At 40.0% G+C, this 21155-nt stretch overlaps 2 protein-coding genes across 6 annotated transcripts in view; one reads left to right on the top strand and one right to left on the bottom strand.

Moving 5' to 3' along the window:
• Positions 1-600: 600 nt before the first annotated feature.
• Positions 601-14509, bottom strand: sltm (SAFB-like, transcription modulator). Of its 2 annotated transcripts, XM_074618116.1 has the most exons (21): positions 14295-14509; positions 11747-11834; positions 11606-11661; positions 10427-10454; positions 8943-9094; positions 8305-8894; positions 7675-7718; positions 7450-7559; positions 6696-6845; positions 6462-6574; positions 6222-6382; positions 6023-6123; positions 5858-5914; positions 5620-5759; positions 5335-5515; positions 5056-5180; positions 4655-4828; positions 3365-3676; positions 3091-3247; positions 2100-2254; positions 601-1863 (listed from the first exon to the last, which is right to left on the bottom strand). In XM_074618116.1, exons 1-21 carry the CDS (start codon positions 14427-14429, stop codon positions 1752-1754), a joined length of 3141 nt encoding a protein of 1046 aa, XP_074474217.1. In that variant the 5' UTR covers positions 14430-14509; the 3' UTR covers positions 601-1751. The 2 variants fall into 2 exon arrangements, with proteins under 2 accessions (XP_074474217.1, XP_074474208.1); XM_074618107.1 differs by having other exon boundaries at positions 8305-9094.
• A 5072-nt stretch (positions 14510-19581) lies between these two features.
• rnf111 (ring finger protein 111) overlaps positions 19582-21155 on the top strand; it is a 35254-nt gene continuing 33680 nt past the window's right edge. For 3 of the 4 annotated variants that reach the window (XM_074618193.1, XM_074618185.1, XM_074618170.1), the window contains exons 1-2: positions 19582-19719; positions 20048-20117. The gene's annotated coding sequence lies outside the window, so the exon portion shown is untranslated. Of the gene's footprint in view, positions 19798-20047; positions 20118-21155 lie in introns of all 4 variants that reach the window. The other variant, XM_074618178.1, reaches the window with a different exon arrangement.

Below are 21155 nucleotides of genomic sequence, written 5' to 3'. Positions count from 1 at the left end.
CCTATTGGCTGTTTATTGAACGGAGGCAGCTGTCAATCACTCACAAACTTTCTCAGTTTGTGACCCGGCAGCCATGTTGAGATCAGTTGAGGAAATACTAAGCACCGCCTACTAGCAAACTTTCTCATTTTACAGCTAAACAGTACACTACAAGATGTTTCTGAAAACATTTGAGGAGAGAAATAGACATTACAGTAACAGAATATTGATTCATATTTGATCAAAGCTACCTAGTTTGAACATTTGATCGGAGTTTGTGAGTGATTGACAGCTGCTCAGAGACGGCAAGGCTCCAGATCTGCTCCGATTGGTTGTTTTCCTCCGGTCTGTGAAATCTTGCAGATGTCGTTAGGAGCACTGGAGGACACCAGAGGCACATGATTTTTTTCAGATTACCTGTTTCATGTACTACTGTCAGGATATAGTGACCGTTTTATAAAAATTAATTTTTTTAAATCATATTTGCTGCATTTCTACCCACTGCAGCTTTAAGCATAAACTTCAGCATCAACAATTACAGAACATTTTTACCCAGGGTTAATCTGCTCATGACCGGAGGGGAGACAATGAGGCTACTTCGACAATCAGCACACGTCATTCTGCTCATCAGTTTTCTTTAATCAAGCTTCATCAACCACTTCTGACAGGTGTGTAGTAAAGAGTGTGTTACAGCCTAACTACATGCAGCGCAGACCTCGATGTGTTGGTCCAACTGTACAAAAGACAAAACAACTCTGAACAGTTCTTAAATTAAATTAACAAATAAAACTGAAAAAGCATTATGGAGGTTTAAGGTCATTGTTTAGTCACGGTTGACACTTAACCGGTCGTATTTTAATCAACATGCAGATTTCATGCTGTGTGCTGAAACTCTGCAAGCTGCCATCAAAGTACTTCCTGCTTGTATCACAGGGTTAATTGACATAATATCATGTGATTCACAAAACCATATCCTCCTCAAATTCAAGCTACGGACTGACTGAGAAACCCAAACTGCCAAAATATGAGACATTACTTGACTGCCTGGTGTAATCGAATTTGCAGAATTGTTGGAATAACAATGAGAAAACGTAAAAATACAACAATAACGATGTGTTACGGTCCTCTCAGGTACGCCATTGAATGCTCTGCAGTAACAGATGTGAAAGCCAGATTTTATTTTAGACACAGGCCTGTATGTAATTCAACTCATGGCCTATGTGAGGTGTTTTGCTACAATGCAGGCTAGTTTACAGTTTAACATTGTTTTAGCAAATCCAACTACTCTTTACAAAACAGGACGTCCACACCAAGTATGACTTTTTCAAAAAGAAAATACTCCTATGTCATTTCTCAGAGATACATCCAAATGAGTGAATGATCCCCGACACTAAATGAGCTCTATAATACACTAAAATAAGACATTACACAAGAAAACTGAGTGTCACTAGGCTATTGAAAATATACATACAACACTCAGTTAGAGGAGAGGTTGATACCATCACTGGAAAACTTATTACAAAGACCTAGGGCTGTACAATATCTTCCTAAATGTCAAGTAAAACGTATGCACAGGGTTGTTTAACGGTAACAGCAGAACTGTCGGGAAAAACCTTACAACGAGGTAAACACTCTATACAAAATAAAATAGTGTGATCAACCTCATGGCTACAAATCAGCCACCTAAAACAGTTGATATTCTAAAAATAAAGAGTTCAGAAAAGTCTTCAAATTTTCAGGTGCTTTTTTTAAGTGGCAGAATTTGGTGGCGGTTAGAACTGCCGCGGCGTTCCTTTGAAGGGCTTGAATCCGCCCACGTTGCCACCGCTGGGAATGGAGTTGTTGGTGATCTGTACAATTCGGTTCATTCCAGACGAAGAGTGACTGCACAAAGAGGAACAAAGCCCAAATGTAAGACGGCTGAGAAAAGGATCATACTGTTCAGTTTTGTCATCACTTTTTTGTAACAAGGAGGTTGTAAAGAGGAGCTGTCACACATATCATTAGAGTACAACACATGTTTACGAAATTGAGCAAATAGCAACACTACGCCATACCCCATAGCTCAACACCATGTCCCAGTGTCTTTCAATAAGCCTTGGTTTGTAAATTTGGCATACCTGGAAGGAGCCATCATGCTGCCCCGGCTGTCTCCCATTCTGCGATTATCTTGGTAGCCGCCGCCCTGGGAGCTTGACGCACCGTGCCACTCCTTCCTCAGTCCCTGATCCCTGCTGTGACGCTCCACCACGACCTGGCGGCCGGAGCTGAATGGCTGCAGAGACAGAAGATATTTAGAGTCAGGTGCCAGTCTTCTATGAACTGTTAAATGTATATATGTGTGTGTGTGTGTGAGCTACAGCTTTAAGAATGAAACTTTGTTGTTAAAAACTCCAGGCATATAGAGTGCTTAAAACTGCAGGACTGGACTACCATTTCATCAATAACACTGGTACACAATTCATTTTTAAGATTTTTTTTAAAAATTGTTTTATTCATAAATTAGTCATTGAAATGTCGAAAAAAAGTGAAAAATGTTTTTACCAATTCCCACAGCTGAATGTGAGGTTTTCAAACTGTTTGTTTTGTCTGATTAACAGTTCAAAACCAGTTCAATTTAACATGAGATAAAAAAGAAAAAAAAAGAAAAGCAGTAAACCCTCACATTTGAGACTGGACTCACTGAATGTTTGTAATTTGTTTGATAAATGACAAACAGTTAAGGCCCCCCTCCAGTGTATTTTGACATTTCCATGATATTTCATACATTTCCTGACTAAGTTGATTAGCCACACTGCTTCCCAAAATGTTTTGACAAATAACTTAATTTTGTGCTCAAAGTAAAAAAAACAGAAGGTTGTTGGTAAAATGGGAATATGACATGTGACTATAGTAGAAGCTGCAAGTCATACGTCATCCTCCAAGCTTGCGCAGGCACACTCATGCTTGTTTGCGTCTGAGGAGGGTGACTTTAATCCCATTTATGTAGATTGACTAATCGTCACCCTTAAGACATTTTAATATTTTTTGCATAACCTGTCAATCTCCTGTACCATTAGAACATGGGAGCTAAGAAATGCACTCAAACTCCTAGTCAGAAGATAAGCTGACCTGATCATTCATCACCATGGGTCTTCCTCCAGATCGATCATTAAAGCTGCTCCTTCCACGGCTGGCTGAGGAGCCTCCTCTGAGTACAGGGCCTGGACCTTCTCGCCCTGATCGCTCTGGACGCATGCGCATAGGTCCTCTACTCAACCCGGCATTACTGCAGGCGAGACATTTAAAACAAGGGACTTAGCTTTCACTGATTGTAGGGGGGGGGGGGGGGGGGGAGACAGTCAACTGAGGATGCTTATCATTCAAAAACTGCGTTATTTTTTACCGTATATCTCCCTTGTTAGTGTTTATGCCACCATCATTCTTCCATCCATGCCCTCCATCCCTGGGTGAGCGGTTGTGCGACATGCCAGGCATTGTAGCTCTGGCTCCCATAGGGCGATCATGCATGGGCACAGGCCGCCTCTCATCTCTGTCCCTGCGGTCGGTGTCCCGGAGTTCGGTGCGTGGAGGAGGTGGCGGCTCAGCTCTGCGGACTGTTTCAAAGGTCTTGGGATAGCGCTCAAAGCCAGAGCTCTCTCTGTGAGGAGCAGGGCGACTCTTCTTAACCTCTGGCTCACCGTCAAACCGGTTACGTCTTGCAACAAAACAAAGACCCAAATGGGTTTAGTCACATTGCAAAAAAGTGAAATTAGCAAAAAGCAGCATAAAACAGATTATCTGTTAGGCCAGGGACACAGAACATAAATACTGTACTACTACTAAGTACTTTATTATTTACTAGGGTTTCAAAGTTAACGTGATAACGCGCTAATGCAATTTTTTTTCAAAGCCACTAATTTCTTTAACGCAATCAATCTTTTGCCCGGCTCAGTTTTAAAGATGGAGTGAAGATACTGGTATCATATTAGACTAGAAAACAGAAGGAATCCATTGGTACCATTGTCATAGGAGGCTAAATAACACTCAAAACTTGCGCTAAATTTTGGCGAGGAAAAGCTGGCATGGCCATTTTCAAAGGGGTCCCTTGACCTCTGACTTCAAGACATGTGAATGAAAATGGGTTCTATGGGTACCCACGAGTCTCCCCTTTACAGACATGCCCACCGTATGATAATCACATGCAGTTTGGGGCAAGTCATAGTCAAGTCAGCACACTGACACACTGACAGCTGTTGTTGCCTGTTGGGCTGCAGTTTGCCATGTTATGATTTGAGCATATATTTTATTCTAAATGCAGTACCTGTGAGGGTTTCTGGACAATATTTGTCATTGTTTTGTGTTGTTAATTGATTTCCAATAATAAATATATACGTACATTTGCATACATACACATATTTGCCTACTCCCATGTTGATAAGAGTATTAAATACTTGACAAATCTCCCTTTAAGGTACATTTTGAACAGATAAAAAATGTTGGATTAATTTGCGATTAATCACAATTAACTATGGACAATCACGCGATTAATTGCAATTAAATGTCTTAATCGACTGACAGCCTTATTCACACAAGTGGTCTTCCTACGGTCGTGTGTCAAAATATCTTCTGTAAAAAAAAAAAGCCTCTAGTGACTAATATTGTTTCCACAATGGAGTACCTCCATTCCTTGTACCTGTCATACGTGTTGGGCTGCTCGGCAGCAGCCTCTGGAAAGCGACCCCTCTCTCTGGGAGTGAAGTTTGAAAAGCGGTTCTGCTGCCGGTTGTAGTTGGAGCCTTGGTTCAAACGGACATCAGACTCCGACTGCATCTTCTTGTTGCCATTCCAATAGGAATCGTCTCTGCGGCTGAAACGTTAAATACAAACATACCTAGTGAGTAATGAGCTTTGGTTGGATCAAGATGTATTCAATACTGTGGTACCATTTCTAAAACATGCAACATTTCTCAAACAGATAAAATGCTAAAATATAATACAAATAAGTTTGTGAACCACAGCCTTACAACGAGTGCCCACTAAAGTCCAACAAATAAAATCGAACAAAAATCACAAAAATGTAAATAGTGTTTATACCCATGTTCCACTTCACGGCCCCTTTTGAGGTTGTTTCTCTTTTCTTGCTCATAGCGGAGCTGCTCCTGCTGCCTTCGCAGCTCCTCACGTTCACGTGCCATGCGCTCTGCCTCTTTACGTCGTTCCTGAAAGACGTAATATTGATTTACTGAGAGACGTTGATATGGTTATACAATTACAAGCAGTAAGAAAATCACAGTTTTCAGAGAAGCCTGAAGATCTGACTCCAGAAAGGTGTTTACTTTTACAAGCAGGTGAATTCGTTCATGCTCTCTGTACCTGCTCAATACGGATTCTTTCTCTCTCGAGCCTCTCCCTCTCCAGGCGCTCCCTTTCCAGTTTTTGTCTTTCCATCTCAAGTCTCTGGCGCTCCCTAAGCAGGTTCTCTCGTTCTTCACGCTCCCGTAACAGACGGATGCGCTCCCGCTCCCGACGTTCTTGTTCAGCAATTTCACGCCGCCTAAAAACAAAAAAAATCTCTCGTCTTAGACCTCTGTGACAATAAATAAACAATAATTAACAACCATAATAATTCATTTTAAACTGTGCGCTATTGCAGTCTACCTGCGCAACTCTACGGCTCTACGGACACGCTCGAGACGAGCCACCCGTTCACGCATCCTCTGTTCCTTCATCTTCTCAAAAGGCAGGATGTCTTCACCCTTGTTTGGAAAATGACGCTGTTTGTCTCTCATCATCTCTAACTGGAAGGGGAAAATAGAAATGAAAGTTTTTCAAATTAAAGCTTAAAATGTGAAGCATGTTAAAAGCAAATACTAAAATATGTCCAAGAGATTCCTACCTCTTCAGGAGGAATCAACCATTTTGGCCGCCTTTGGACATTCATGTTGACAAAGGGCTGAAAGAATGTATCAAACAGAATCTCATTAAACATCCTCTGATGGAAAATGTAAAATAGTTTTTACAAATATAATGAAATTCAATCAAATACAAATAAAGGTCTTACTTTATCAAAATACCTTCCCCTTCTGAAAGGTCTCATTTTGCCAAAATTATAATCTGCTCTGGGATGATGTACCATCATCATCTTGCCTGGGCTCTTTGGCCCTAGAAAAACACAAAAGATAAATAATCAGAGAGGACGGACATTATTGATTAACTCAATCAGATTCCCTAAATTAGAAATAAAGAGGAATAAAACGTACGGCCATATTTTCTGTCATCTTTCTTCAAAAGATCTTGTCCCGAGTTAGATGAACCAGACTCAGATTTTCCACCTCTGACCTCCTGTTTCTTGGATAGATCTTTGTCCTTTTCTGAGACTTTGTCCACTTTCTTTTCCTCTTTTTTGTAAGATGGCTGTGCTCTACACGTAAGGAGAACAAAAGGTTAAATGTGCTTTCAATCAACAGAGGATTAACTTTTCAACTTTTTCTGTCACGCACTTGTTAGTCGGTTTAACTCCAGTGGAACTGCGCTTATCACTTGATTTGCTGGAACTTGCTTTGTCCTCGGCTTCCTTCTTTGAGCCCTCTTTTTTGAACGGATCATTTTTGGCCTGAAAAAGAGCAGCAGTGAGATATAAGTGGCCCACGTTTTATTCCATAAAAAAAAGGGTTGCATTAAACCATTCAAGACCTTGAAAACAATTTTAACTCTACATCTGCTTCTTAACTTACCCTTTCAACATATATCTGCTGTCCGTGGAGCTCTGTACAGTCAAGGTGGGAGACGCACCGTGTCACCTCTGTACTGGATGACATTGTCACCAAGCCATAACACTTTGCACCAGGACTGCGAGCATTTGTAACCACCTTGGCGCTCAAAACCTGTTGGCAAATTTCATTTCAATATTTTTCTACAACACTTAACATAAAGTTACAGTGATTAGTTTAAGACATATTCAAAATAGAGTGCTCCAGGGATGACGTATTTTTGTAGGCCAACCAGGAAGTTAGCAGCGCTCATTCGATTTTTGTCAATGGATTTTGGATTATTGCAGAAAATAAACTCTGTGGCAAACAAACGTTTTGTTCAGGAAGACAATCTTCACAAATTAACACCACTTTTATGGTTTTTGAAATGTAAATGCAATCGCCAGAAATAAAAAGCATGAACGCGAGTATACACAACGAGACTGTAAAAGCGGACGAATCGGCATGATGACGTTTACTAGTCTCATTTAGCCACTTGTTAGCAACCGCCTCCTTTAAGACACGTAAAAGCTTTAAAATTCAAGTGGGATATTTATTGATCTATTTTATGTCGTAGAACAAAACATTTAAATCCCTTTAGCTTGTGTTAACCACAGACCTTATTTCAGGCATCTATTGGTGCTAAATTGCTAACTAATTTCCAGGTTTTAGGACTCATTCCTGTTGCATTCTATACGCAACAACTAATTCCCCAAAAGAAACTGAGCACGTTATTTACCTTCCCATATTTGCCAAACAGGTTCTTTAGATCAGCTGCTTTGGTGTTTGAAGACAGGCCGCTCACCCATATGTTACGAGAAGAGCTGCTGTTGCTACTGCTGACGACTCCTGATAAACACATTCGGCAGTCAATAGGTATGAAACATATTGCATCAAGTTGAATGAAATGGGAAACGTGCTTCCCTGGGTTTCATATTTCTAACAACATTTGGACAATTCTTACCCTTTTCATCTTTTGCACCTTTTCCATCTCTGTCTCTTGAAGAGCTACAAAGTAAATGTTGCAACAACAAACAGAGGAAATGAGAGAAGGCAAATAAAACCCTGTGTAAAATGTTAGGCATACATCTAGTGGAATAAAACACCATATTTTGTACTTTTCAGAAAAAAAATCCTGTGGGCAAAGCGTGGATCTGAACCAATGTCTCAAAGGCTTCATTGCTTTTCCAGTGGTGAGATGAATCAGGTTGACAGCCAATTTATTCCCTGGACCAATGAAATCTTCGGAGGTTTGTTCAACTTCACAGCGAATCATTTGACCAAAAAGAAGAAAAAAAAAACACTGCCATCGCGGGGACTAATGCTGTTTTACAATGCCTTGTGTAGAAACTGGAAATGGCTTTAAAACTGCTGGAAAGGTCAAAGTAACAAAATAAGAGGTGTTTTCTCAGCTCCTGGTTAATGCCAAAATTTAACCAACTTCAGAAAAATAAATCAAAGTAGTAAATGGCAGGATTAGGTACATCAGTGAACAATTCCCTTATGGCAAAAAAAATCTTGAGGCTACCCACAATGTTGCGTTCTTAGTGAGCTGGACTTGGTAGTATCAAAGAACTGACATAGAAAGACAAACCTCTTTGCTTGACCTGATGCCCCAGTAGCGGAGGGGCCTTTCTTCCCAGAATCCTTTTCTTTGTCTCCCGTTTCGGCTTTCTTCAGGGCCTCTCTGCCGTCTTTCTTCGCGGGCTCACCCCTGGATCCGTCATCTTTCTTACCATCTCTGTGGCCCCCGGTCTCTTCCGCCTTCATGTCATCATCTCGGCCCGTCTCAGCAGAGGCCTCTGGCTCATCAGTGCCCTTCTCGGCCTCTGGATCTGGAAGTTTCACATGTTTACCTGTTTCCAGGAGATCATCACCATCAACATCTAGGGTGATGGCATCCTCATTTGGGATTGAGACGGATAGGTGATCGTCCTCTGCTTCTTTAGAGGAATTCATGGCATCATCATCATCCATCTCATCCAGTTCGGTCTCCACCTCTGGCTCAGCCTCCCCATCCATCTCTGGGTCGGCGTCCTCATCCCGCTCTGGGTCGGCGTCCTCATCCACCTCTGGGTCGGCATCCTCATCCTCCTCTGGGTCGGCGTCTGCATCGACCTCTAGCTCAGCATCGATGTCTAGCTCAGTCTCCGCATCCACCTCTGGCTTGGCCTCTGCATCCACCTCTGGGTCGGCCTCTGCATCCACCTCTGGGTCGGCCTCTGCATCCACCTCTGGGTCAGGCTCTGAATCAGCCTCAGCCGCCACAGCTTCTGACTCCGGTTCAGCCTCAGCCAGGGCCTCAGCCTCAGGCTGAGCGAGGCTGTCCTCACTGGGTGCAGGCTTAGAATTTTCACGAGTACCATCATCTGTATCAGTTATATCTGAGGGATTTAACAAGGATAAACATGGCAAAACAACTTTTAACATTGACATGTTGCATGTTACTTGACCTACAAAGTAGAATAGAAAGCACATTTAGTGTTAATGGTCATCGAGGGCGTAGACACCACAGGAAGACACAAAACACACACTCTTCACTGAAAACGGATGATTCAGTGGTCTTCATTTCTTCACACATCTAAAGTACTTGAGTAATAATTCATACTGAACGTGCAATTCCAGATGCTTCCTACAATGAGTGGCAGTTCTCCAGGTGGGAATCTTGGGACAAAGTCCAAATGAGAAGGAACAACTCGTCACTTCATCCATCAGTTTTTCTCCATTGTGCGAAATGCATCCCCAGCTGTTCAGTCCATGGAACGTCATCTGAGGTTTGGGAAATCTTAAATATCTTCTGAAATTTCTTCAATAGTCAATGTCATCATGGTCATATCAGCAGATTTCAGAGCACTCTGTAAAAGTCTTTCATCATGAAATCCAACCGGCTGTTAGGGTCCAGTCAACTGTACAAAAAGTGTGTCCTTCCAGTCCCAGGCCACGCTGTATGTCAGATCTCTTCACTGCACACATCATGCTGGGGCTGCAGTCAGCTGGCAGGAATATGTGCAATTTTGATGGATGTTGCCTGACATGTATGAAGTCACTTGATTTTTCAGTTGCCTCCTGAGTCGAGGCTTCTATATCTTTACAACGTGTTTGGAGGAGTCTAGTTGTCCTTGAGCCACCCAAATCCCAGCCTCATTCACAGGCCGTCTCACCTGCCAAGACCTGTAATAAGGTGTCTGATTCCTGTGGTATAGGGAGCGAAGTATTCAGACCTGCCCAGTGCACTTGTCTGTCCACCAAAGTTGTCGATCAAAGTGTCAACAAGAAAGTGCAATGATCCTCAAGTTCTACATGTTGTTGCTTCTACCAATTCATTGGACATAAAATGTCGGCTTGTTTGTGAACCTTCACTTGTTTCCCTGGGCAATGCGGGAAGTTGAATGCAAGAGGCAAAGGAAAACCCACAGATGCAAACAGAACTTTTCTTTAAAATACGTTGAGTAATCCACGGACCCACATCCAATGACTCGTGTGTACCAATTACAAAGAACTTGAGCTGGTCGTCAGAAATGTCTTCATTAAGCATATCCTTGGTGCTCTTTTTAGCACATGATGACCTACATATTGCAGTAACTTGCAGAAGCATGAAATACCACTACTAGATGTAGGTTATGCATTCTACCAGGAGTCCTGTCATCATACATGTTAACTGTAAAGAAGAAACGACCTATTCTTAGCACTGGGCATTAGCATGCCAGCATACATACCTTTTTCGGATTCATACTCTTCAGTTTCCTAGAAAAGAAAACACTGAGGTGAGCTGACAAATATTTCAAGGAAATAGGCGGAGCAACAAAAAGGTCATTATAACTAAATGTACAAATATGATTAACTGCAGTATTTCAGTGGCTTTCCTATATAAAGTATATGCTTCTATTTTACGAATCCATGAAGCATCAATCAAATCTCACAAGATATAGCACTTTTAGACTTTCTGAGGTTCTAATTTCTATCCAAAAACTACAAGATGTGGCTTTAAACTAAGTGCTGACTAATACACCGGCTATGTTTTTTCCCAATAATTTTACAGAGTCACATGGAAGAAGTTATCTTAACTGCCTTTTGTCAAAAAACAAACAAAAATGGCAGAGAAAATTGCAATCGGTGCATCTCTTCAAAAAGCAACAGAGGTATGTCAAACCATAGAAATAGAATAGGAGTAGAACAGACATTGAACTATCTGGCGTGGTCATTTGACTAGGTCAAAACGGCAATTGTTAGTTGCTATGGTGACAACACACGTCAGTGCGGCCGTTAAGTATGTCGCACTCACTAGTTTGAGACCTCCGTTTTGGCCGACCGTCCACGTTAATTCGTAATTTTCCATTTGACTGTCTCTTGTTGATGCTCATCATGAAGTAATCCAAAGCAAAGGAGATTGTGCACAAATTACCATATCCATGCTTCGTAATACTCCAATGCTTGTTTGGTCATTACTACAAACCTCACATCACCTCAGCGAGTCCGCAACTTGCCATAAGTCGATTTATACAGAAATTAAACCACTACAACGGTTGCAATGAGAAGGGTCTATCTGCAGTCTTGCAGGCTACATGACACTTATTACTTATTTTAACCCAAACCATGGTGTTTCGGTTTTATGCCTATACCTAACAAAGTAGATTTGACGCCTAGAAGTTTTGGTGCCTAAACCTAACCAAACTGCAACAGTTTCGAGGCTGTGTCATGTAGTAGGCGTGTCCTGTAGCACTGTGGATCCGCAGATATACCTACTTGGTTGCAATGGCAACCAAGTAGGGTGGTATGGTAAATACACCGCTGCTGACCATCCTGCTACGTTGATTTGAATGGGAATGTCTGTTTTTACTCCTATTCTTTTTCTATGTGTCAAACACTTATGCAACAGAAATGTATGCCATAGTCACCTTGGAAAGCACATCTTCTTCCCCTGTAGTGTCCGCATCTGAATCCACTTTTTTCCCTGAAAGGTGAAATTCATAGCAAAAAATAAATAAATAGAACACATAGCCACCCCGTCTCATTGATTAAATCAAAAGCAAGATTACCTTTAACTTTCCCACTTTTCCGAGTTGACGTGTCAGTTGAAAGCTGGATTTCAATATTTTCTGTGTCTCCATCTTCATCCTCAAGAGCCTTAAAAAAGATTTAATAAAGAAAAAAAAAACAGTTTCAAATACTTTCCTCCCAACACACAGATGCTTATTTTCAGTCGTCACAAATTGTCTAGTCAACTGCAAACACACTTATCTGCCTGGTAAGACAGAATAAACTGTGAGCTAGATATGATAAACGATTAAAATTAGTTTGAACCTTGGCTATGTTTGCCTTGTTTGTTCATTGTTCATCTCATCACATCACTCTTGTGAAGTGAAGTGATGACCAGAGCAAGTAAGTTGTTTTATGCTGTGTGGGACGTGGTTCAGGCCCAGGCTGAACCAGTAGTAAACACCACATAGTCCTGATGTATTCTAACTACTGATGGAGCCCAAACTGTGCTTAAGACTGTAGATGAAGGCACTTATTTGGCTCTTTTTTTTTCTTAAATCAGCCCAGAGTCCATTTGCATATACATAAAAATGGCTAACACACATTGTATTGTTTCTGCCTTCTTATCAGGCAGCAAAAGCTGATTATAAATCTCAATTTGTGGCTCTTTTGGGTGCAGTCAAAAAGGTGAAAAATGTGAGGTTCTCTTATGGATGGCTTTAGATAGTGAATATAACATATGACCACCCTAATATTTGAAATTAAAGACAAATCATTACAGTTTAAAGTTTGTATGTGACCTAAAAATTGTTGAAAGCGAAACCAAAACTATTTAGATTCAATAAGGAGATTTGACACCAAAGATTCAACAACATGTTATCAAACCATAACACTATTTAAATCTAATTATGAATGTTAGAATACCCCAAATTCAATTAAAAACATTCAGGCATATTGCTTCACATCAAATATGTTCAGATGAATCTATGTATTTTCAAAATGCGCAACTAGAAAGGCAAGGAGAGATCTTCTCTCAGACTGATATCATTAGATGTCACAAGATTTAGTAGAATTTGTAATTTACATATCATCATCATCCAAATGGCCACCCAAGCACATCCCTTCATCTATTCATCCAGACAGTCCATTTCATCAATTGAAAACATGTCATGGATAAACATGGAGGATATTAATTTTATAACCCCGAATGTAACATAAGGCTAGTTCATCGTGATTAACTCTGGACTTCTACTAAAGAAGCATGTGGTGGTCATCAACGCATTTAACAATTAACGTCCTTTAAATTACACTTTACATTTCAACAGCTGCAATCTATCATGTGTTATCTGTTAATGTCCAATAAACACTGAACTCATCTGACATCGTAGCACTTTAAAGACTCAACAAAGAGACATTTCCACACGTTATTTGGATATAACAGACAGCAGCTTACACAGACAGGCCTTTAGATACCTGTGTGCACCACTTGATTTAACACTAACGAGTTTGTCCACTACTTTAAAGTCAAAACTGCTTCACCAAATGATAATCTGCTCAAAGATTGTAGGTCAACCCCTTGAGAAACTCTATGAATCAGCCTATCATAATAACATCATAAGGCTGGCTAACACCATCGTCTCTGACCCCAACCATGTTTTGAACAGTGAATATGAATTGTTATCATCAAATCAGGGAGATACAGGGTTCCACTATTTAGCAAGGTTAGACTGAAGCACTTTTGTGCACCAGTCAATCCTAAAACTACATATGGAGCCTAATCCCAGATCACATGTACGTTGGGCCCTGAATATCGTCTTCTGTGATTGTAATGTTTAAATGTACGTATCCTTGTTTCTTGTTTTTGTCCTTTCTATGATGTTGCAAATGGAGCTGCTGTGATGCAAAACACATGTCAGACCTGTCTGACAATAAAGTACTATCGTTACAGTATCATGTTCTCCCAGCAACGTTTAACGTTATATCATCACAAGCTCGAGTATCGTTAGCTAGCACTTGTTTTCCTACTGGTGTAACTATGTGTCTGGTGTTAGCAGTTTAAACAGGGTGCAGCTGCAGAGCCTCAACTAAACAAAGACATTTCAGTGCAACAGTTTACTGCTGAACCGACTACTAGACGCATGTCAAAGCTTGGACATTGCATCTATTTGCACAATGATGCCTGGACACACTCAACAGTGTTGATAACTCACTAATGGAGGAGTAGGGACAGCATCAGTCACAGCAGACGACTCTCATATGTGATATTGTCACATGCATTTTGTGTAATAGGGCGTTAAGAACATTACGTTTATTTATTTTAAAGTTGCATAAAATAAGCAAGATACAAATAATGTGAAACAGTTTTTTCTTGCTCTATTTTTTTCTCATAAATTATATATATTTATCTCATTGCTTACAAATACATATGTAAATATGTACGCATGGTATTTTATAATCTACGTTAGCAGGAAGTCGGTCACAACGGCAGCTAACAGCTAACGGCTAACGTCTGCTCTTAGCTACCGTTAGCATAGCAACCGTGTATCGCATTCCCGTCCCGCTTGGTTACCGCTCTTTACACATATTAAGCATGTATTTTTTGGTTACCTGTCTCAATCTCGTTTGCAGAACGCTCTTTACACCAGTTGTGTCCAGACTCCTTCGCTTGAGCTCTGATTTCAGGTCAACAACTCTTAATTCTGATATTTTCTTGGACTCCGCGGAAATGGCCCCCGTCGCCATTTTACCTCAATAACACAGAACCGTGCGGTGCGCGCGCAGACCGTTTTCTTCCAGCTTCTTCTTCTTCGTTGTCTTTATGTGTGTCGTCGTTAAATGACGCAGCAGCGCCAACTGCTGTGGAGGGGGAGCCAGTGAACACATTAGCAAATCAAAACATTGAATTACAGGAACAGAAAATAGTTTAAAGGTCCCATATTATAAAAAAGTGAGATTTTCATGTTTTTTTTTTTTTTTTTATAAAGCAGGCTTAAATCCTATTTAAATACTGTGAAAGTATCGAAACACTCAATCCACAGGGAAATTCACACAGCCTGTATTCAGAAACTCTGCATTTGAAACAAGCCGTTAGGATTTCTGCCCATTCGTGATGTCAAGAAATGGACAAGGACCTAGCTACATTGCTAACTCCCTTACAAACTACACACCAGCTAGAACACTGCGATCATCAGATGCAGGTCTATTAGAGGTCACCAGAAGCAGTCGTAAGAAAATTGGAGATGCAGCCTTTGTCAACTATGCCCCAAAATTATTATCTTTTTACCAGAGCATTTTACTAATCTTATCTTGCACTATAAATTTTATCTTGCACTATTTATAAATGTTTTATTACTTTTATCATGATTTTGTTGACTCCATGCACTGCTCTTGCTGCTTGTTTTTTATTGATTTTATGTAATGCACTTTGAACTGCAACTCTTCTATGAAATGTGCTATATAAATAAAGTCTTGCTTACTTACTTACTTACAACATTTAGATCCTGGACACAATTTGAAACGTAAAACATTCTAAATGTGTCCCAGTTTATTCCTGGTTGCAGTGTATGTGAATGTCATCAGCTGACAAGAAGTACACATAGACCCAAGCTGTTGACTAGCAATGTTAATGCAATTCTGTTGCAATTCCGTCAAAATGCGCGAAAACGGAGCGTTTCAGACAGAGGGTAAATACAGGTATATTCAGGTCGACCAGTATGGGGAAAATAAAGTTTTTTTTGAACATTAAAGCATTTAAACATGTTCTAGTAGAAACACAAAATACAAGTATGAACCTGAAAGTGAGCATAATATGGGACCTTTAAATGCCATTAATTTCATTCAACCACGCGTTATTTTCTTAATTCAGTGGGAAATAAAGCAGAGGAAACTGTATTCTTGGCATAGAGTGTTAACTTCAGCAGCTTGTATCCAACACATTTTCACAAGCAGGGGGTTAAAGGTCCCATATTATGTTCATTTTCAGGTTCATACTTGTATTTTGTGATTCTACTAGAATATGTTTACATGATTTTACACTTTATTTTCCTCATACTGTCAGCCTGAATATGCCTGTATTTACCCTCTGTCTGAAACGCTCCGTTTTAGCGCATTTTGATGGAATTGCAACAGGATTGCATTGCTAGGCAACAGTTTGGGTCCATGTGTACTTCCTGTTAGCTGATGACATTTACATACACTGCAACAGGAAATAAACTGGGACACATTTAGAATGTTTACGTTTAAAATTGTGTCAAGGGTCTAAATACTGTATATTTGTGACATCACAAATGGGCAGAAATCCTGACAGCTTGTTTCAAATGCAGAGTTTCTGACTACGGGCTGTTTGTATTTCTCTGTGGATTGAGTGTTTCGATACTTTCACAGTACTTATATAGGACTTAAGCCTGCTTTAAAATAAAAAATCATGAAAATCTCACTTTTTTTATAATATGGGACCTTTAAAGCCTTTCCTCTACAATGGGCAGAGTTTTTAATTCAATTTGAGCGCTTTGTCTACAAAAGATTTGCCATTGCAAAAAAATCCGCTACACAGGCCTTGTTATTTATTATCTTGGATATAATCTTTAGCCAAGTAAGCCTCGTGAAATGTACAATTCAATTGAGAGTGTCATCCTTTCTTCAGTCCATATATTAGTGCACACACGTTCCCAGCTGTTGATTCTACATAGACTATATTCAGCTGCTTCTCTTGTAGGTCTCAAAAGACATTTAGACTCTCCTCTAGACCCAATCCTGCCATACCAATCTCAGATAACCTACTTGTAGAGTGTACATCTCTCACAAACTATGTGTTCTGCATTAAACACAAGATCTTGCTTTGTGTTGTCCTGCACCTGTACTTTGTTAATCCTGTGCTTTATAAATGTCTTCTTGTCCCAGCCTACCCATATTGAAGCCACTTCATTTGTATGTGTAGGCCTAAATTTGCTTGGTTAAACAGACAGAATTGCTTCCCTCTTTCTCTGTCATTTCAATTCAACAGAGCATCAGCAGTTTACTTTCCTCTCTTCTGTTGGGACAACAGCTGGTGCTCCTTAAATCTTCTTCAGCTCCATCTTAGCTGTGAAATTGCCTCTGGTCAAGAGTTAGGCAGAAGGTCAGTGATGGATTCAATAATGTCTTTAATAAGTACTAGGATAATAAAATGTCATTACTCTGTGGAATTGTTCCTTATCATATAATAATGACGATAGTTGACAACACTGAAAGACCTGCTGTCATGGTAAAGACCTGTCAGAGACACAAACACATTTTAATTCGATGTAACACTCACACAATCCCAAATTAATCTCACATGCACACCAAACACAGTAATGTAGCATGCTAAACTTTGACATCTCACTGAAAGATAATCATACTGAAACATTACCTGTCCTTTATCATTTACATAAATAAGTACATCTGCATGTTTATTATGTGTGATCACCGATCAGGTTTATCTCTGTTAATGTGTACCTGCCAATTGAATGTCATCGTTCTCTACATTTCAATTCCAGCAAGCAACAGTCAGCACCCGCGTATACAAAGGGGTCACAAGGTAATACTTGGATAAGACATGTATTCAAACATAAAAACATGTTTATTTTCTGGCAATTCTCTAATCTTTGCCCGTTTCTCATGAAATACTGCACAATTTTACCTCTTCGGGCATCTAAAAATCATTCTGTGAAGGGAAAATCACACTGATTGAACTGTTCACTACGTAAGGGGTCACAAGTAGACGTGGCTTCACTGACACATCGTCGAGAGTCAAGACGCTATGTTTCTCTAAACTTCATTATTATTTAATCTGTGTATTTGTCATAAATTTTAAAAAAACATTGTCAATGTTCAGTTTAAATATAGCCTGCTTATTTCTGCAATGTGTGAATATTCGTGGTAGTGGGAAAAGTCAGTGTATGAGTTATATGATTGATTTTAACCATACAGTAGTTAATAGGTCCTTGGCCCATAAAAAAAAATGTAGACATACATGTAGGCCAACTTGCATGATTCTTGCAATTTTGGGGTTGTATCCACATGGTTAAATTATTGTAGGCCTAAATCGACTTGATAAAAGCGTTGGCTAAATAAACGTAATGTAATAATCTAATGTTTCATTATCGTGTGACAATGACAATATAGTGTATTAGTTATTTTAACCATTCTGTGGTTAATAGGTCACCATCAGCTTCATCTCAAATAGTCTTGAGGGTTGTATACGTATGTTAAGCTGCCTGCTACATGAATAACCTACACTTGGTGGGATTCTTTATGCTTCTCAGTGACAGTATTTGCTACATGCTACATCTACATAGTGTTTTGCACTATGGAACTGGGATGCTGGAAACTTGAATTTCCCTCGGGATTAATAAAGTTACTATCTATCTATCTATCTATCATATCATCTGTCACAGACTGAATATTAATCCGTTCAGACCGCACCTTGGCCATAAAAAAAAAACATTCTCTGTCTCTTATTTTCTCAAGGCCAAATGCAGTCTTTGAAGCAGCTCAGATGAAGTTGTTGCCCGATTCTTGCAATTTGTGGGGTTGTATCCACATGCTTGAAAAAAATTATTGTAAGTAGCTTTGGATAAAGTGTCAGTTAAAGGTCCCATATTATTAAAAAGTTAGATTTTCATGTTTTTTTATTAACAAGCAGGCTTCAGTCCTATATAAATACTGTGAAAGTATCGAAACACTCAATCCACAGGGAATTACACACAGCCCGTATTCAGAAACTGTGCATTTGAAACAAGCTGTCAGGATTTCTGCCCATTCGTGATGTCACGAATATACAACATTTAGACCCTTGACACAATTTTAAACGTAAACATTCTAAATGTGTCCCAGTTTATTCCTGGTTGCGGTGTATGTGAATGTCATCGGCTGACAGGAAGTACACATGGACCTAAGCTGTTGCCTAGCAACGCAATTCCGTCAAAACGCTAAAACGGAGCGTTTCAGACAGAGGGTAAATACAGGCATATTCAGGCTGACAGTATGAGGAAAATAAAGGTTTTTTTGAACATTACAGAATGTAGACATGTTCTAGTAGAAACACAAAATACAAGTATGGCACTTGAAAATGAGCATAATATGGGACCTTTAAATAAATGTAATGTAATAATCTAATGTTTCATTTGTATGGTATATTTAACTAGAGATTATGTGATTTCTGCCTTCCGTTTTCCTTATCACATTGTCCTCTTTTTTTTTTTATCAGTATGCTGAATTAAAATGTAATTTCTAAGACAATAATTTGAGCAATTACACATTTGGGATTTATTCATAGGGTTTATTTCCACACGTCCAATTCATCCACTAGTGGGCGCGCCAGTATTTGTAATGGAGGATTTGGGATTTAGGAAGATGATAACATGCAAAACAATGATGTATGAAGTTATATTATCATCTATACACGGATGCCTATAATTACACAGAGCTTCCTCATGCTCTATTGTCGACAAGAAACAAGACGAGGAGAGTGTTAGAGTATTTGTTATCTACACGTTCTGCTTTGAAAAGTAAAAGGGATTAAGGGCAAATTACACATTTGGGGTTTATTCATACTGTAGGGTTTATCACGGGCTCTATATTTTCATTTCCACACGTCCAATTCATCCGCTAGTGGGCGCGCCTGTATTTATAATGTAGGATTTGTGATTTAGGAAGATGACAACATGCAAAACAATGATGTATGAAGTTATATTATCATCTATACATGCCTATAATTACACAGAGCTGCTCATGCTCTATTATCGACAAGCAACAAAGACGAGGAGAGTGTGTCTACTCCACATAAAGAGTATTTTATATCTACACGTTCTGCTTTGAAAAGTAAAAGGGATTAAGTGAAGCTGTCGCAAAGTGTCGAAAAGCAGCTGACGTCTCTGGCGCCCCCCTACGGCAGAGAGCGTAACAACGGCTGTTGTATCCGTAGCAGCCAGCGAGCTGACTGACGACCTGCTGGGTAAACAAGAGTGGATGCATCGACAGGCAGTAATGGGAACTTCGTCGAGGGCTACTAGTGAGACATTTCTATCTTGTCAAACAGAAACATAACAGAGATATCGCACTATGTTTTAAGAGTCGAGCGGGTTCCGTTGTGAGTCAAAATGGCTGAGTATAATCGGGTATTTAGCTGAGTGAAGTGGAACTAGCCTCTTTAACGTTAGCTTAGCTCGTAGCCGTCCGCGGCCCATTGCTGCTCTCGGTCTCAGCTCAGGACTGTGTTGTCAGTTTCACAATCCCACAGCTCACTAACGTAGCTCGGATGTCTACGTAGGCCTGCCTAGTTGCAGCTAGGGGTTAACATTTTAGATAAATGCTCAACACTTTGTCATTATCTCCCACAGGATTTAACCTCACATGTTACAGAAAGGACGGTGACACATATTGAGAGGAAAAAAAGGACGTATAACCCAGGTACGTGTTGTCTTTGTTGTCTTCTGTCTGGAGTTAAGTATGTATGTGTCAGGCTAGGTTGTGGCTAGCTGTCCACTTTCTCTCGATTCCCTAATCATCTCAACATAAATTAAGGCCTGCTAACAGCTGGTATATATTCATATTTTTAGTGCTTCTTCTCCATTAGTTCATCTTGGAGTCACTCCAGCTGCGTTTGTGTTTGCTACAGAGAGACAGACAGACAGACAGCAAGCCGAGCTTATTGTAATTGTTAAGCGTTGTAGAAACTATGCTTAGCCTCCGTTTCCAGGCTCGATACTGTCAAGCTAAATAAATCCATGTAGCTCTTGTTTTTGTGTGCCTAGTCAGAGTGGTTTGGTAGTCATTTCACAGACAGAAAGCACAGTGATTGTCGTTATAGCAGCAGCAGCTCAGCAGTCCTGCCTTCAGTCGTACATCTTGAATTGGGTTTACTGTTGCACCATACATTTGCAGCTATAAGTAAGCTGGTTTTCACTTGATAGTATCTGCAGTACCTGTCGTTATTTGGGCCTGTTTAATGAGGAATATTCAGCCTTGGTGCATGGGGGATTTTTTTTTCCCTTCAGGGCTGTCCTCTGAGGCCCCCTGAATTCATGCTTGTCATTGCGCAGCTTCTCTCTGTGGCATCTGAAGGACTCTCACTTATCACTGAGTTGCATATAAAAGCAAGAAAGAGCCTTATGTTGAGCACCATCAACCTCATCAGCCCTATCTCATTAAAAAAAAAAAGCTGCAGCTCCAGGTCAGGTGACAACCAGGCATGTTATTATGAAATGAGTTGTGAATGAATTATAAAAATGACATTGTTTTCAGTCTATAAGAGAATATCTAATGCAGTGCAAACACACAGGAACCCGATGAACACCTGTACAATCTAGGGATGTACCGAAACCGGTATCAGATATCGGCTTATACTGACTCAAACACCTGGATCAGATATCGGTGGCAATGGGGATGATCTATTCAATTCAATTCTATGTTTATATACTATATACATTATATACTGAAATTATAATT

Source organism: Sebastes fasciatus, chromosome 2 (assembly GCF_043250625.1).
Source record: "Sebastes fasciatus isolate fSebFas1 chromosome 2, fSebFas1.pri, whole genome shotgun sequence".
Taxonomy (NCBI): domain Eukaryota; kingdom Metazoa; phylum Chordata; class Actinopteri; order Perciformes; family Sebastidae; genus Sebastes; species Sebastes fasciatus.
The sequence above is the reverse complement of the archived record's forward strand: the minus strand, read 5'-3'. Positions and strand labels throughout refer to the sequence as shown.